Below are 14,745 nucleotides of genomic sequence, written 5' to 3'. Positions count from 1 at the left end.
AATTTTGTAAAAATTTGTTAATTTTGTATGGGAAAATTGTTTGAACTTTGTCAAATTTCTGTTAATTTTGTTTGGGAGCTCCCTCTTTTCAGATGTGGAGAGATTTGAAAGCAGTATAAAAGCCATTTTCGGCCTTGAAAGCGGCTACTCAACAAATTTCACGTTGATCAGTTCAGTAGTTTCCGAAAATTGTCCGAATTTTGTCAAATTTCCGGTAATTTTGCAAGGGAGCTCCCTCTTTTTGGATTCGGAGAGGTTAGAAAGTAGTATAAAAATTATTCCCGGTCTTGAAAATGACTACACTCCAAATTTAACGTTGATCGGTTCAGTAGTTTCCGAAAATTGTTCGAATTGTGTCATATTTTTAATTAATTTCGTCTGGGTATATGATGAATGTTACGTGCTGCAGTCTAGCTTGCTATCGATCATTTGCAATTCACTTTTGCCAACAATACTGTTGATTTTTGTTAATACAAGATCAACAAAAAGATAAAAAAGCATTTTTTGGAAAAAAAAATAAAATTTATCAGAGTTTTAAACTAGATTCTCCCATTAAATAACATTATTTCAGAAAAAAAAACTGTGAAATTCAAATTTAATTTAAACAAAGAATTCAAGAGATTGTTAAAATCATATAGTGGGTTGGAAACCGTTGAAGCTAGGAACCTTAACAGTTATGCTCTTTGAAAAAATGGAAGCATCACAGAGTACAGCAGGGTTATAAAAATTGGACTAGAAATCGATAAAAATCAAAAGGTTAAAGGAAATTTCAAGCTTATAATAATGATTGTATCAAAAGACAGTAGCATGCAAAATTTTAGCTAGATTGAACTGGTGTAGCGATTTGCAATGAGTCTGAAGTGCAAATGGAATTTTCAGACATTTAAATCAGGAGAAATATAAAAACTAATTTCTCATCAAAAATTGTCTTTAACGGATCGTTTACTTTTAAATATTTATTTTCTAAATTTTTTAAAAGCTTAAATTAAGACAAACGTTTTTACTGCAGATCGCATCACGATAAGCGTTATCACAAAAGAATTAAAGCGCTTCCTAGTGTGAACTGATTTTCTTAATCATTGAGCTTTTTTTTTTAAATAAAAGTTCCCTTCAGTGTTGCCACAATCAGAAAATCTTAAGACAATGAATGGAAATGGAGTCACATATGAATTCATATTATTCTAGATAACTCTAATAATCTCAGTTAATTTGACTGACTCAGACTGCTGACAGGATTTGCCAACCAAAATTGAAATTTTAGGATTAGAAGACACTTTCTAAACATTTTTTTACGTTTAAACAGCTCTGTTACTAGTTTTAAAAAAAAAATTGAGAATTTCTCAAAGTTTTTGATGTGATTGATGAGTTATCAGTTTAATTTAAAAGTAGTGAAAGTCAAAATTAAGATAATTAGCATCTCTGAAATTCTTTAACTCTAAAAATATATTTATTTTTTTAAGAATTAAAATAGAAAATTTTCAAAAAAAAATTTGTATGAGGGGTCACCGACAGAATATTTTAATTTTTGGTGAAAATGAACCGGAAAAAGCTCTACTTTCAGCCCATGCAAAAATTAGCGTTACTGTATTTTTTTTCTTTAAGTCCTTCTACGAAATACACCGTGATTGGTTCAAATTTATATGCAGTTTTCATCACAATAATTTTAAAAATATTTATATGTTGTATTGGAATACTTAACTTGAATAAAAACGAATATATTGAATATTCCTAAATTAAATATAGATTTCATTAACAATTCACAAGAACGCCAGTATATCTTGCAGCACTGCACGTAGCAAGAGATTTTTCCATCTGTGAAGTAGAATAGAAGTGTTTTACTTGGCAAACACTTTCGAAGCCACTTGAATTATTAAGCGTTAAACGGCGCGTTTGGGTTCACACATATACGCACTTTGCCCCAAACGAAATGGAAATTATACTTCAGAAAGCCTTTCAAAATTTAACGATTAAGACGTATATAATTGGTATAAGTGTTCCTGTTTGTATATTTCTGGTAAAAAACAGTTCCCTTTTCAAAACTATTGTCGAATTTACTGGATTCCATTCTTCATTTACGAGTAATGATAGATTCTTCTTAACGTGGGCGTCTTACCCCCAGTTCCCCTACCCCAGACACCTTACTCATAGGTCGACAACCTGCGGCTCTTTTGATGTAAAGCTGCGGCTCTTTAGGTCCAGAATAGAATTTTAAAATTTCATCCGCTGTTGGAACACGTGGAAAGAACCAAATGGCAAACTAGCATTTTTGAAGCCTAACTTTACATTTTTTTTGCCTTCTACTGTTTTTTGAAACATCAGCCTCTGTTCTGTTATCAATCAACGTAACTCTCATTAAATTTTGTATTCTAAACTCTCGCAATCACATTTTTGCCTTCTATAAAATTAATCAGTAGAAATTTCCATAGTCTCATTAGAATTAATCAAACATTACATTATTTTTAGACGTCTGATGATGGGTGAAGAAAAGTAACCCGAAACGTTACGTAAAATTTAAAAAAAGTTGTTTCACTCACCGAAAAAACTCAATAAGCAAAAACCGTATAAAAAGTACCGGCGATAAACTTTAATTCATCATTACAAAAAAAAATATTTATAACTTTGATGCGTTAAAACATAAAAATATTTGAAAGGCCACCTCAATCATGTCATATTTATTTGAATTGAAAACGATAATTTAATGTATCTAAATATTGATACCTCATTAGCATTCCAGATTGCCCGGTTTGCCCGAAGCTTGCCCAGATTTTCAAAGAAAAAATTGGAAGATGCCACGTACGATCTAGTAGAAAATTCATGTACTTAATGGTTATCAAAAAGAGATTTAAAAGAAAAATCCAAAAGTTAGAAAAAAAACTGTAATGGGTTTAAAGTTATTTTCGTAAACCTAATGTCCATATTCATATTCATAAATTTTGATTAAAAAAAAAACAAATTCATTAAATCTTTAACGTGGCTTTTTCAAACACTGAAATTTTGAAAATTTGAAGTATTTGGCTCTTTCGACTCAAAAGGTTGCCGACCACTGACCTAACTGAATTATGAAAATACCTATTTAGAAAAATTGAGTGATTGTTCGAGAAATATTTTTTTACAAACAGTGTTGGTATAGAATGAGGAAACATGTAAAAAGTTTTAGGGTAATATTATCTAGCCAATCCATCATACTGGGTAAAGTTTTTTACAGCAACGAAATATGTTAAAATTTGTACATTTATTGCTCGATTTCCAATTTTATATAAAAATAAAAAAAAACTTTAAAAAGCTAGCTAAAGATGCGAGAAATTATGTCATCATCATTCTGTAATCATGAAAAGATAACTTTATTACAATACATTTAATTAAAAATTGATTCAGTGTGGTGTTATATAAATTTTGTATCTAACCCCGCTGTTGCATGATGCCCCGTTTGACGGTATAGATTTTATCCCTAAATGTATGCCGCACCCTTGTGCTTTATCCGACAACAGTTTGATTGACAGAAAAAATGAGAAATTTAGTTCTAATCTAACAAAACCAAAATTGTCTGCAATGAGTGTTTTTAGGCGTTAGGGCCTATATGGTATCACAAAATTAACAAAAACTATCAATTTTCATACGTTTTCAGTAGATTTTTCATTAAAAACCAATGTTATTGCAAGTTACCCCTTTTCTGAAAAGGGTGAAAATCGCATTTTCTAGAATATTAAAAACAACTGAAAAACCATTAAAATTTTCGATGCATAAGCAGTATGTTTATCTGTGGATATATTTTTTTTAAGAAGCCATTGATGTTGAAAAGTGTTGCATGTTACCCCAGTTGACGATAAAAAATGAAAGCATATTGGTGGTGCCTGAATATGGAAATTAATAAAATAAGTAAAGAAGTTAATAAAATAAAACGAAAATCAAATCTATAGAATTAGAGAGGCATGCAACTTCCCATGTTCATTAGGAAATTTTGCATTTTTTTTGTTGCTCCAATCCCCATTGTTTAAATTCACACGGAAATGATTCGTTAATCTAAAAAAAATTTTTGCAATGAGTGTTTTTAGGCGTTAGGGCCTATATGGTATCACAAATTTAACAAAAACTATCAATTTTCATACGTTTTCATTAGATTTTTCATTAAAAACCAATTTTATTGCAAGTTACCCCTTTTCTGAAAAGGGCGAAAATCGCGTTTTTTAGAACATTAAAAACAACTGAAAAACCATTAAAATTTTCGATGCATAAGCAGTATGTTTATCTGTGGATATAATTTTTTTAAGAAGCCATTGATGTTGAAAAGTGTTGCATGTTACCCCAGTTGACGATAAAAAATGAAAGCATAGTGGTGGTGCCTGAATATGGAAATTAATAAAATAAGTAAAGAAGTTAATAAAATAAAACGAAAATCAAATCTATAGAATTAGAGAGGCATGCAACTTCCCATGTTCATTAGGAAATTTTGCATTTTTTTTTCTGCTCCAATCCCCATTGTTTAAATTCACACGGAAATGATTCGTTAATCTAAAAAAAATTTTTGCAATGAGTGTTTTTAGGCGTTAGGGCCTATATGGTATCACAAATTTAACAAAAACTATCAATTTTCATACGTTTTCATTAGATTTTTCATTAAAAACCAATTTTATTGCAAGTTACTCCTTTTCTGAAAAGGGCGAAAATCGCGTTTTTTAGAACATTAAAAACAACTGAAAAACCATTAAAATTTTCGATGCATAAGCAGTATGTTTATCTGTGGATATAATTTTTTTAAGAAGCCATTGATGTTGAAAAGTGTTGCATGTTACCCCAGTTGACGATAAAAAATGAAAGCATAGTGGTGGTGCCTGAATATGGAAATTAATAAAATAAGTAAAGAAGTTAATAAAATAAAACGAAAATCAAATCTATAGAATTAGAGAGGCATGCAACTTCCCATGTTCATTAGGAAATTTTGCATTTTTTTTTCTGCTCCAATCCCCATTGTTTAAATTCACACGGAAATGATTCGTTAATCTAAAAAAAATTTTTGCAATGAGTGTTTTTAGGCGTTAGGGCCTATATGGTATCACAAATTTAACAAAAACTATCAATTTTCATACGTTTTCATTAGATTTTTCATTAAAAACCAATTTTATTGCAAGTTACTCCTTTTCTGAAAAGGGCGAAAATCGCGTTTTTTAGAACATTAAAAACAACTGAAAAACCATTAAAATTTTCGATGCATAAGCAGTATGTTTATCTGTGGATATAATTTTTTTAAGAAGCCATTGATGTTGAAAAGTGTTGCATGTTACCCCAGTTGACGATAAAAAATGAAAGCATAGTGGTGGTGCCTGAATATGGAAATTAATAAAATAAGTAAAGAAGTTAATAAAATAAAACGAAAATCAAATCTATAGAATTAGAGAGGCATGCAACTTCCCATGTTCATTAGGAAATTTTGCATTTTTTTTTTCTGCTCCAATCCCCATTGTTTAAATTCACACTGAAATGATTCGTTAAACTACGTTTTGAAAATGTTATTTCAAACAGATCTAGAACTGTCAGCTTTCCATTTAAATTCAATACATTCGACCAATGTTCGCTGCCAATATTCGCAGAAGATGGAAGCAATTTGCGTTGGTGGGATATATTTTGAAAAATCCCCACCTAGAGCAACTTGTTTGCATTAAATACGTACAGACAGTGTGGCAGTGGAATAACATGTATCTTTTTCCCACACATACATAGATATACACTCATACGATCTTGCGTTTCCCTCTTGACAGATTCAAAATATGTATCCGGCCATCACGCAACCGGGGGCTCGAGGAAAAACAAATCGTATAAATCATCTGTCCCCAAAAAGAACGTGGAAACCGATGATGGACTGGGTATAACGTTGAAAAAATCAATCTATGACAAAAAATATTTCGATTATCTGCCATCGGAGCCGGAGGGTTCTCGAAGCTCGGCGTTCCAGCAGCGTCGTTCCAACAGCAAACGGATCCGTCGGAGCAGCCTTGATGGAGGAAGTGCCCCGGTTCAAGCCTCGCCGGTTGCTGCTATTGCTTCTGCTGATGGAGCGCATGTTAGACAACAGCTCCGAACCAAAAGACAACCGGGTAAGTCTGAACGAGTTTGCGATTGATGCGGGAGATTGGGATAGTCAATTTCGCTTCACTGGAGCCAGGGGAATATACATTAGTCAAAAGTATTGATAGCTTATATACCCTACAATATTAACTAAAGGTTAAATAACCACATCGTATATTCTACAGTATGTTAATATGTAATGGTATACTTTCAAAGTGTACTTAAGAGTGAGGCATTTAACGAAAAAAAAAATTCAAAATTTTATACGACCAACACTAAATATAATTTTGTATCAAGCATCCATCATGTCATGTCAAACTCGGAAAATAGAATTAGAACTTATAACGAGGAAAAAATGAGCATCAGGAGTGGCCAGGGAATAGCTTTAAAACACAAAGAGCCCCTACAAAATTTCCCTGTTTGTGTCAAAAATCAATCGAATATCCAACCGTTCGTTCTCTACTCTTTAAGAGCAAGTCCAATGGTGTTGGGAAAAAGTGGTAGGAATTTTGATAGCTGTAGCACAGATGGGATTTTTTCTATCGTGAAATTTAGAACAAAAATGTTGACCGTTCATCGGTGTGATAGAATACGAAGGTATAAAATCAAAAGCGACCAGCGATGCCAGGTGAATTTGCTTTTCAGTAATTTTACTGACATTTTGTAATTTGAATTAACCGTATGAAAATTTAAATCAATTTTCTTCATTCAACCATACATCGGATTCAAATAATAGTGTTAGCACATTGAGGACACTAGACATCTAAGCCGTGAAACACCAAACCCTTGGCATTTCTAAAGTTTTTGAAATTGTTTCAATTTTGTAGATGAAAGTTTCATTACGGAGTTTCATCTTGACATTTGCGCCAAGCGAAAAAATGAGAATTCTCGGGGTTGGTCCGCAATGTGTTAATACGAAAATTTCAGTATGTTTGGATCGCGCACATTGGGATTTACTATGGATTACTATGTAAAACTTTTCGGATTTAAGAGTTTTACTTTTAACAAACTAACATTGGCTAGCCTATTTTTTATTATTACTCCTTCGAACATGTTAAAACATCGTTTTAAAGCAAGGTATGCAGATCGGTGGGATCGCCGGAAACCAACCGAGAGACCGCAGCGCTCCGGAGTCGTTCTTAAATGGATCGAGGGCTTTTTTTCCCAGCTGCAGTGGAGTCCATCACTTTCGCACAAATTCCAGAGGTTTGCCTCCGGAGCCTGTATCATGCTCGAACAAATCACCACCTAAAATATGAAATATTGGTTTTTTACTTGCAAATTATTTGCCAGTGCTTTTCGCGTCCATTTACCTGACAGAAGTATACAATTTTCTACATTCCGATAATTCTGGAATGAGGTACACTGTGTTCAGGGTTTGCTACTACCGAAAAGTTGATTGTAGATTGATTTTTTTCCCGATGTATCAGCTGCGTCTGTTGTGAATGGCACTTTTCGAGTCCCCGCAGGACCTCCGTTTTCTAAAGCCAATGGAGCCATAAACGACGGCGTTAAACATTTTCTACCGAACATTCCGACAGATTTTTTTTCTAAAACGAATCACTAACTTTTGAAATCCGCGAAAACTTAACAAACGAGATGAATTATACAGCTGTCTGGCATCTCTGCGCCTCATGTTGTCGATAAAAAAAAGTGATGGTGCGCGCAATTGGCCATGGGTTATGAAAATTTGGTTGTAATTTTGAAAGAGTTTATTAACTTGTTTATAATTCATATCAATTTTAGTTATGATACTTAATAATGAAACATGAAAATATCATATAACATTAAAATTTAAATTGGCTCAATTTGCATTTTTTCCCTTTACCGAGGTTTCGAACATAAGAAAGGTGGCAGCACCGAAGCGTTTCACGCACGAATACTGTTTTGCAACGCCGGCTCTATCACTCGGTTCGGTGTTGCAAAACATCGTGTTTTTCTATCACCCTCAGCCAAAAAGTGTTATACGATATAAATTTTGCAGCGCTAAACTGTTCGAATATCAGATTTTCCCAACACCGGTGTACGGCAAAAGTCTTGTGATGTGTTGTATACCATCGAAATTTCCAACTCCATCTCAACCAGTGAACTTGCTCTAAGTAGGGGAACTAGCTCTATTAGGCCCCACATAAGCGAATCGCTGATTTGCTATTCATTCCACGTACATTTTGTGTAAAAAATGAGTGTACTCTACTCGTTGAAGATAACTGTTTTCTAGAAATGCTTAAGATTTTTTATTACTCAAATTCATTTAGTTGCTTTAAAAACTTGATTTTCAAAAACCACAGAAAAAAACTTGATTTTCAAAGCCACAGAACAAAACTGTGTTGCAAATACGCGCCACTGTATATTCAATACGCGCCTTGCAGCCGAACACACCCGAAAGCAGCCGATGGCCGAAACACTCTAATACTTACAGACACTTTGACTGGAGAGAAAATCAAAATGGACTAATAGAAATTAAAAAAAGAATTGTAGATTCTTTGGGCTAATTTAACGTTCAAAAAGGGCTTTAAACTTTTTCTTCACTTTGAATGAATTGGCCGTTGTGAAAAATAAATGCTTTTTTCCAGCATTTTACGATTGGCGCGTTATAGCGAGTGCATGGGCCGTGATAACACATATCTATAAAAGCATATCTTAGCGAGTTCAGTATGATTTTTGAGCTTCAATCCATAGTTTAGATTCTCCTCTATCGATGTGTCGGAAAATATTGTCTTATTCATTTTTCTCTGTTTGGTGACACATTATTGAAAGAGTTTTAAAACTTAGATCGAAATTCATAAAAACCTAAATTGTGAAATTTTAAGAAAATGTTATCCACATGGGGCGTCTCCCTATGACTTTTCAGCATACAATGATGTTAGTAGGGGGAAAGTTCATATAACGCCCCATGTGGCTAATACGCGCTTCTCGTGTTTTGAAGAATCTGTAACATTTTAAGCCTGCAAAATATTACTAGGTAATTTGTTTTAAATGCTGTGAAAGCCATGCCAGGTATAATTTTTTTTTCTTAAAATACCCCTGTGTTGTGAAAATTTTACAATTTAGGATTTTCTGCATTTCGATCTATATTCAAAAATCTACAAATCTTTTTTTTTTAATTTCCATTAATCCAGATTAAGATTAAAAATCATTTTTTGAGCGTTAATTTATCCCAGAAATATAGAATTTTCAATTTTTCTTAATTTCCATTAATCCATTTAGATTTTTTCTAGTCATAGAGTCTGTAAGTATTAATGTGTTTTTAGTCTTCGGCTGCTTTCGGATGTTTCCGGCTGCTTTCGGATGTGTTTGGCTGCTAGGCGCGTATCACAAGGCTGCTATGCTATATAATCCGTGTGGAGCACATCTCTCAGATTTATGCTTTTTTTTCTCCGATTTAAGCTTTTTTTCTCAGATTTGAGCTTTTACCAATGCTCTCAAGGGAAAAAATAAACATAAATCTGAGAAAAAAAAGCTTAAAAACAAGATTCACTGAAAGCTGAGCCAAAAAGCTGTTGGTCACACAATACTTATACAAATCCTATATCATTCCAAGGGTTTGGCGCGTATTGAATATATGTACAGCTGCGCGTATTTGCAACACAGTTTTGTTCTATGGTTTTGAATATTTTTCTTAAAAATGAAGTATTTTAAGCAACTAAATGAATTTGAGCAATCAAAACTCTTAGGCATTTGTATAAAACCATTTTTTTCAATGAATACACTTGTTTTTAACACAAAATGCACGTGGATATACCTACATAGCAAATCAGTGATTCGCTTAGGAAAGGCATAATAGAGCATGTTTTCTTACTTTTATTCATTATACCCAAAGGCGTCTAATGTCATGCATATCAATTTGACAATTTGGGGAGTGCTTTCACACAAACTAGGTACCTTGTATGCATTTGAAAAATAGTTGCATTGTTTGTGTTGTGTTGAAAATTGACTTTTGAACTTTTCAAGAACACGATTGTTTCTTTAAAATGAAAAGTTATTCTCTATGATGGGCCTAAATTTATTTTACTTAAGTACCCTACGTTTTCTCATCAGCAGGAATCTGGTACGTCCAGCAACAACCGGCGATTCCGTTCCCTTATCCGATCCAGCCTCCGGGACAGTTTGCCCTCTACGATCAAGGTGTCAGGGCTCCGATCAACCCGTTCGCCATAAGCAATCGGCAAAACATCGATAGTCAATACCTGCCACCACCGAATACATATCTTCCGGCAGCGAATCCACAACAGCGACCCCAGCAGGTGCCCGGAGGTGTCGGCAACAGAGGCACATTTGACGATCAACGATTCATCTTCGATCATGTCTATGACCCCAGCCGATTCCAGTACTTCAATAATGGTGAGTCACGGTTTTATGTGGATTTCTGGTGAAGGTCAAAAGATTTATTGATTATACTTAAATTGTTTTACAGACGGAACATTCAATGCTGGCTCGAGACCTGGTGGAAGCGGATTTGCAGGAGGCTGTAAGTAAAAATTGGCCTCTCTGAAGCCGATAAATCACATATAATTATGACCTGGATGATCTGGGCACTTTTGAGAGCGTCTGGTCCGATCTGACCTAACCTTAATCAGAATAAGCATAAAAGAGTTGTTCCGTTAGTCAATAGGATTAAAATAAAACCCAGGCTGAAAGTATAAAACCACAGATAATGAGCTCTGTGTCATATTAGCCTACATTGCGTTCTCAATCCGTGAATATTTCGCTAGCTTTTCATAATTCGGGATTCAAGACAAAACTACAAGAATGGTGGTGGTGATGGTGGTGGAAGGCTTAACCATTATCATTACTTCTTAATCTTTATGGTTCCTTTTAAAAGAGTTGGCACTCTTGGCTTTTCTGTAGTGTATTTTTAGTGATTTTCATTTAACACGTTCGTCGCCACGGCACCCATATTCGGGTGACGGGTGTATTTCCTGGAGGGGCCCGTCACATCAAAAAGCGTGTGACGCTCTCTTACTAGAGTTAACCGCTCAGCTTCGCCACACGTTTCAAATATGGGAGTTCTCCCTCTTTGCTCTCTCTCTCTGAAAATTTCTTTTGGCCCGGCTAGTAAAAATACCAAATTGAGCGTGGCGACGAACGTGTTAAAATGAATACAAAGTAATGATATCATGATTTGTTATCTAGAATTTACATAAAAATGTTGGAATATGCTTTTTTGAACTGCAAAGTGAACAAATTTCAAAGCCGTCTAGCGATTACATTTGACGTGATAGACGCATCTGGTAGCACCACCCTTAGGACAGAGTCATTAAAATTTCGAAAATCGCGATGGAATCGCATGTCGATCCGAGTAAAGTATTCCGCCTTGCAACATGCAATGGATAAAAGTAAAAATTTGAAATTACGGCAAAATATGATTTGAAAACTTGGAGGCCAATGATCAGCCGAAAAACGGTATTCAAATTCATACTTTGTTCTGTATTACGACAAAGTATTAAAAAGTAATTTGAAAAGCATGTTTGACACTTTCCAACGGATTCGTTTTTTTTTGTTTTCATGAAAAAATAACCTAAGTCTATATTGGAAAATATTTTTGCCACGACTATTCTATATCCTTTTTTTTTTCTTTTAACACCGAATATCGACGTTTCATGCACTTCCTAATAATTTGGCATCAAATTAAAAATGTTGATTTTCCTAGTGTCTTTTGGTCTCCCTTCTGGAGTTTTTTTTTTAGTTTTTTAAGTCGATTTTTAACAATCATTTTTTCCTCGAAAAAACACAATATTTGGACGTTTCATGCATTTTCAAGTCATTTGGCATGAAAATTAAAATATGAATTTTTCCAATTTCCTTCGCTCCCCCTTTGGTGATTTTTAAAGGACAACAATACGAAACTTTTAGCTTTTTAAGGCATTCCAAAATCCAGTTTAATTAAGTTGAAATTTTCCACAAGTCAGTTTTTTAGACCAATCTACAAAATTAATATGGTCAGTTTACGAAATTTGATCATGACCCATTTGGACTGCCATCCTTCTTACTTACTTAGGAAGGAACATATATCAATTTCTTCTTTTATCACCACCCCCCCCCCCTTTGAAATTTCCAAAAAATCCGATGGGGGGAATAAATAAAGTTCAAAGTTTTTATGAAAATATCGAAAAAAAAAAACAAATATCCGATTACAAGGCCAAACTTTTTTTTTGGAAGATGGGAGTTTTTTCACCTTTTGTATTCTTGTTTTATTGAATTTTTCCATAAAACATTACTTGATTTATAGGTATTGTTCAATGATATAGAATCCAATTCTGTTGCATACAATCTTTCGTGCAACTTATTCCAATTTATTTTTTTTTCGCATAATTTTTTTGTATGCCTTCCTCGCGATGCTCCAACTCAGAGTGACAAAAGATGGATTTGAACTTTGTTCCGGCCTTAATGGTCCCGCGTCGATTCTCCGGCACATATGCCCGTGGCCAAAAACCTCCTCTGTTGACGATCCGGATCCAGCGTCTTCACTTGATCCTAGTCAAGATTCTCGTCCCAGTCAAGATTCTGCCACCCTAATGTGTATATATATTTCAAATGCATGACATTAGAGAGATAGACATAGACATATTTCAAAGTTGATAGAATTTTAAAGATAAATAAAGTTCGCGTGAGTCACTACAAATTGGGTTTTTTGTTCCCATTTCAAAACTTAAAAAGGAAAATTGAAACTTACAATCGTTACTTGGCAATTTCTGTTACGGTCCGTTAATTGTCGTAAATATTCTTTATATAACGTTACTATCATTAGCCTAAATTTCCGATGTCTGGCTTTCTGATAATGTGGTTTTCTATCACATTGTGTTTCATATCGCCTCAACCATCTACGTAAATTGTAGATGTGTTACATATCTAGATCGTTAAAATAAATGTTCCAGCTAACTGAAATTCCATCTGGTACGAGTTGTTTCCTTTAAAAACGTAGCTTCATTCTGAAGAGTATGTGGAATCAAGCCAGTTGAAGATATATTACCTATTTGTATTTCAAGGTTCTTTAATCTACTCTGAATCCTAGATGCTAGGTTCAACCCTTGCAAATCGAGTGAGTTATACAACAAATGAACAACTCCAACGTTCCAAGTGGCAAATTATTCCTGAGTATGAACAATAAAAAACTTAATTGCCAATATTCACAACTCACTCTGAAATCAGCGATAGGTCGTGTGGGTTTCAGCATTCATCCGCTGCCAAGGGATCTCACTTGTCTGATAAAAGATTTCGCAGTTCATAAATTTGCTATTTTATTGTCAGTCAAAATTTTATGATTAAACACACTGGGAGTCTCTCACATTCCCTTTGTTTTTCCCTTGGCCAGACGGTTTATTGATTTACCATTAATGAGCTTTGGTGGTTGATGTGGCATCCCGAACATTTAATCCCATTACTCGCACAGTCCAACGTGCTACTTTATGGGTACATGGCGCAGCTGAACTGTTCTAACGATCTGTTCATCCAACGTAAACAAAAATATCAACAACAGGCATGTTCATAACGGCCTGATGCTTGCGGGATCAATTGTGGTTTTCTCGGTGGCTACACTTTGGCACACCAAAAGTCCAGCTCATTTTTGCTCAGCTCAGCACAGCACGGTCAAAATAAAATCACATTTCGCCGCCACGAACCCATCACAACATTTGTGTTCATACATTTATGTATGTTAGAAGGTATGTATCTTCACAGTGTAGTTCACTCAATCTGTTCACAGTCACCCGGGGATGATGCTGTGGGAAACTAATAAATTATAGATCCAATCAACCCTTTTCACCCGCCAGAACCCGACCGCATGTCTAAAAAAATTCCATACCGTTTCCCTCTGCTTATGATAAATTTTGTTTTCCGTCTACACGGAGAGAACGAAAACGAGCCGCTCTGTCGTTTACCATCCGGCTGAATTTAGCGCACAAATGCTTGCAAAAATAAACCCATCCAGAGACTATGATGAACTCAGTCAGGAGGAAGCTAAAACGCAACACATTCCAGTCCCATCCCGACGTCGTTTTGGGTCGGTGGGTCGCGTTGTGAGCCAAAATCCCGCGACGCAAGCCACGTGAACATTAAACTTCTGATATTACTACATTTACCATTTAGACTTTATACCCTGAAAGCCTGGAGCAATAGGGTTACTGCAATTAGATTTGGGTTCTACCGCAGTATGAAGCAGGATTAATTTAGATTTTCATAAATACCCAGATTTCCCCTTTCAGAAAAAAAGGATAAATGAATCATGTAATAGTCCCTCTCAAAGTTTTGACAAAACTATTTCGATGAACAGAATAGCAAAAATTCTTCTAGTTACCCTGTAACTGTATTTCAAACGCAGCTACATCCAGACCGGTCCCAGCTGCTCCCACGACTGAACGTCCGAGTGTGTTCCAGAGACCATCACCCGCACCCTCACCGCCAAGTCCTTCTCCAGCAAGGCCATCGATTACATCGGTAACTACCAGACCGACATCAACTCCAGGTCCATCGACGTTCAACCCAGCCACACCGGCAACTTCCGGTCCTGGTGCTGGAACGACGGGTACCACTGAAGGATCCAGAACTACCACCGCACCACCCCCGGTTTTGTTCCACAACAGTGACGACGATTACGATTGGTCCAGTCTGGGGCTTTCCAATCCACTTGATGGTAAGTTCGAAATAGCCAGACGCATTTCACGCAATATAAATCACGATTGTAGTCCT

At 35.1% G+C, this 14,745-nt stretch overlaps 2 protein-coding genes across 11 annotated transcripts in view; one reads left to right on the top strand and one right to left on the bottom strand.

The window, feature by feature from the left end:
• Positions 1–14,745, bottom strand: part of LOC129739376 (uncharacterized) — a 249,532-nt gene that overhangs the window by 109,886 nt on the left and 124,901 nt on the right. The window lies entirely within an intron of this gene.
• LOC129739375 (translation initiation factor IF-2-like) overlaps positions 1–14,745 on the top strand; it is a 73,481-nt gene that overhangs the window by 47,776 nt on the left and 10,960 nt on the right. For 4 of the 5 annotated variants that reach the window (XM_055730790.1, XM_055730789.1, XM_055730793.1 and 1 more), the window contains exons 3-6: positions 5,754–6,089; positions 10,099–10,401; positions 10,475–10,528; positions 14,378–14,689. In XM_055730790.1, coding sequence (XP_055586765.1) covers positions 5,754–6,089; positions 10,099–10,401; positions 10,475–10,528; positions 14,378–14,689 — 1,005 coding nt within the window. The remainder of the gene's footprint in view (positions 1–5,753; positions 6,090–10,098; positions 10,402–10,474; positions 10,529–14,377; positions 14,690–14,745) is intronic. The other variant, XM_055730791.1, reaches the window with a different exon arrangement.

Source organism: Uranotaenia lowii, chromosome 1 (genome assembly GCF_029784155.1).
Source record: "Uranotaenia lowii strain MFRU-FL chromosome 1, ASM2978415v1, whole genome shotgun sequence".
NCBI classification, from domain to species: Eukaryota; Metazoa; Arthropoda; class Insecta; order Diptera; family Culicidae; genus Uranotaenia; species Uranotaenia lowii.
Note: the sequence above shows the minus strand (reverse complement) of the source record. Positions and strands in the feature narration are given on the sequence as shown.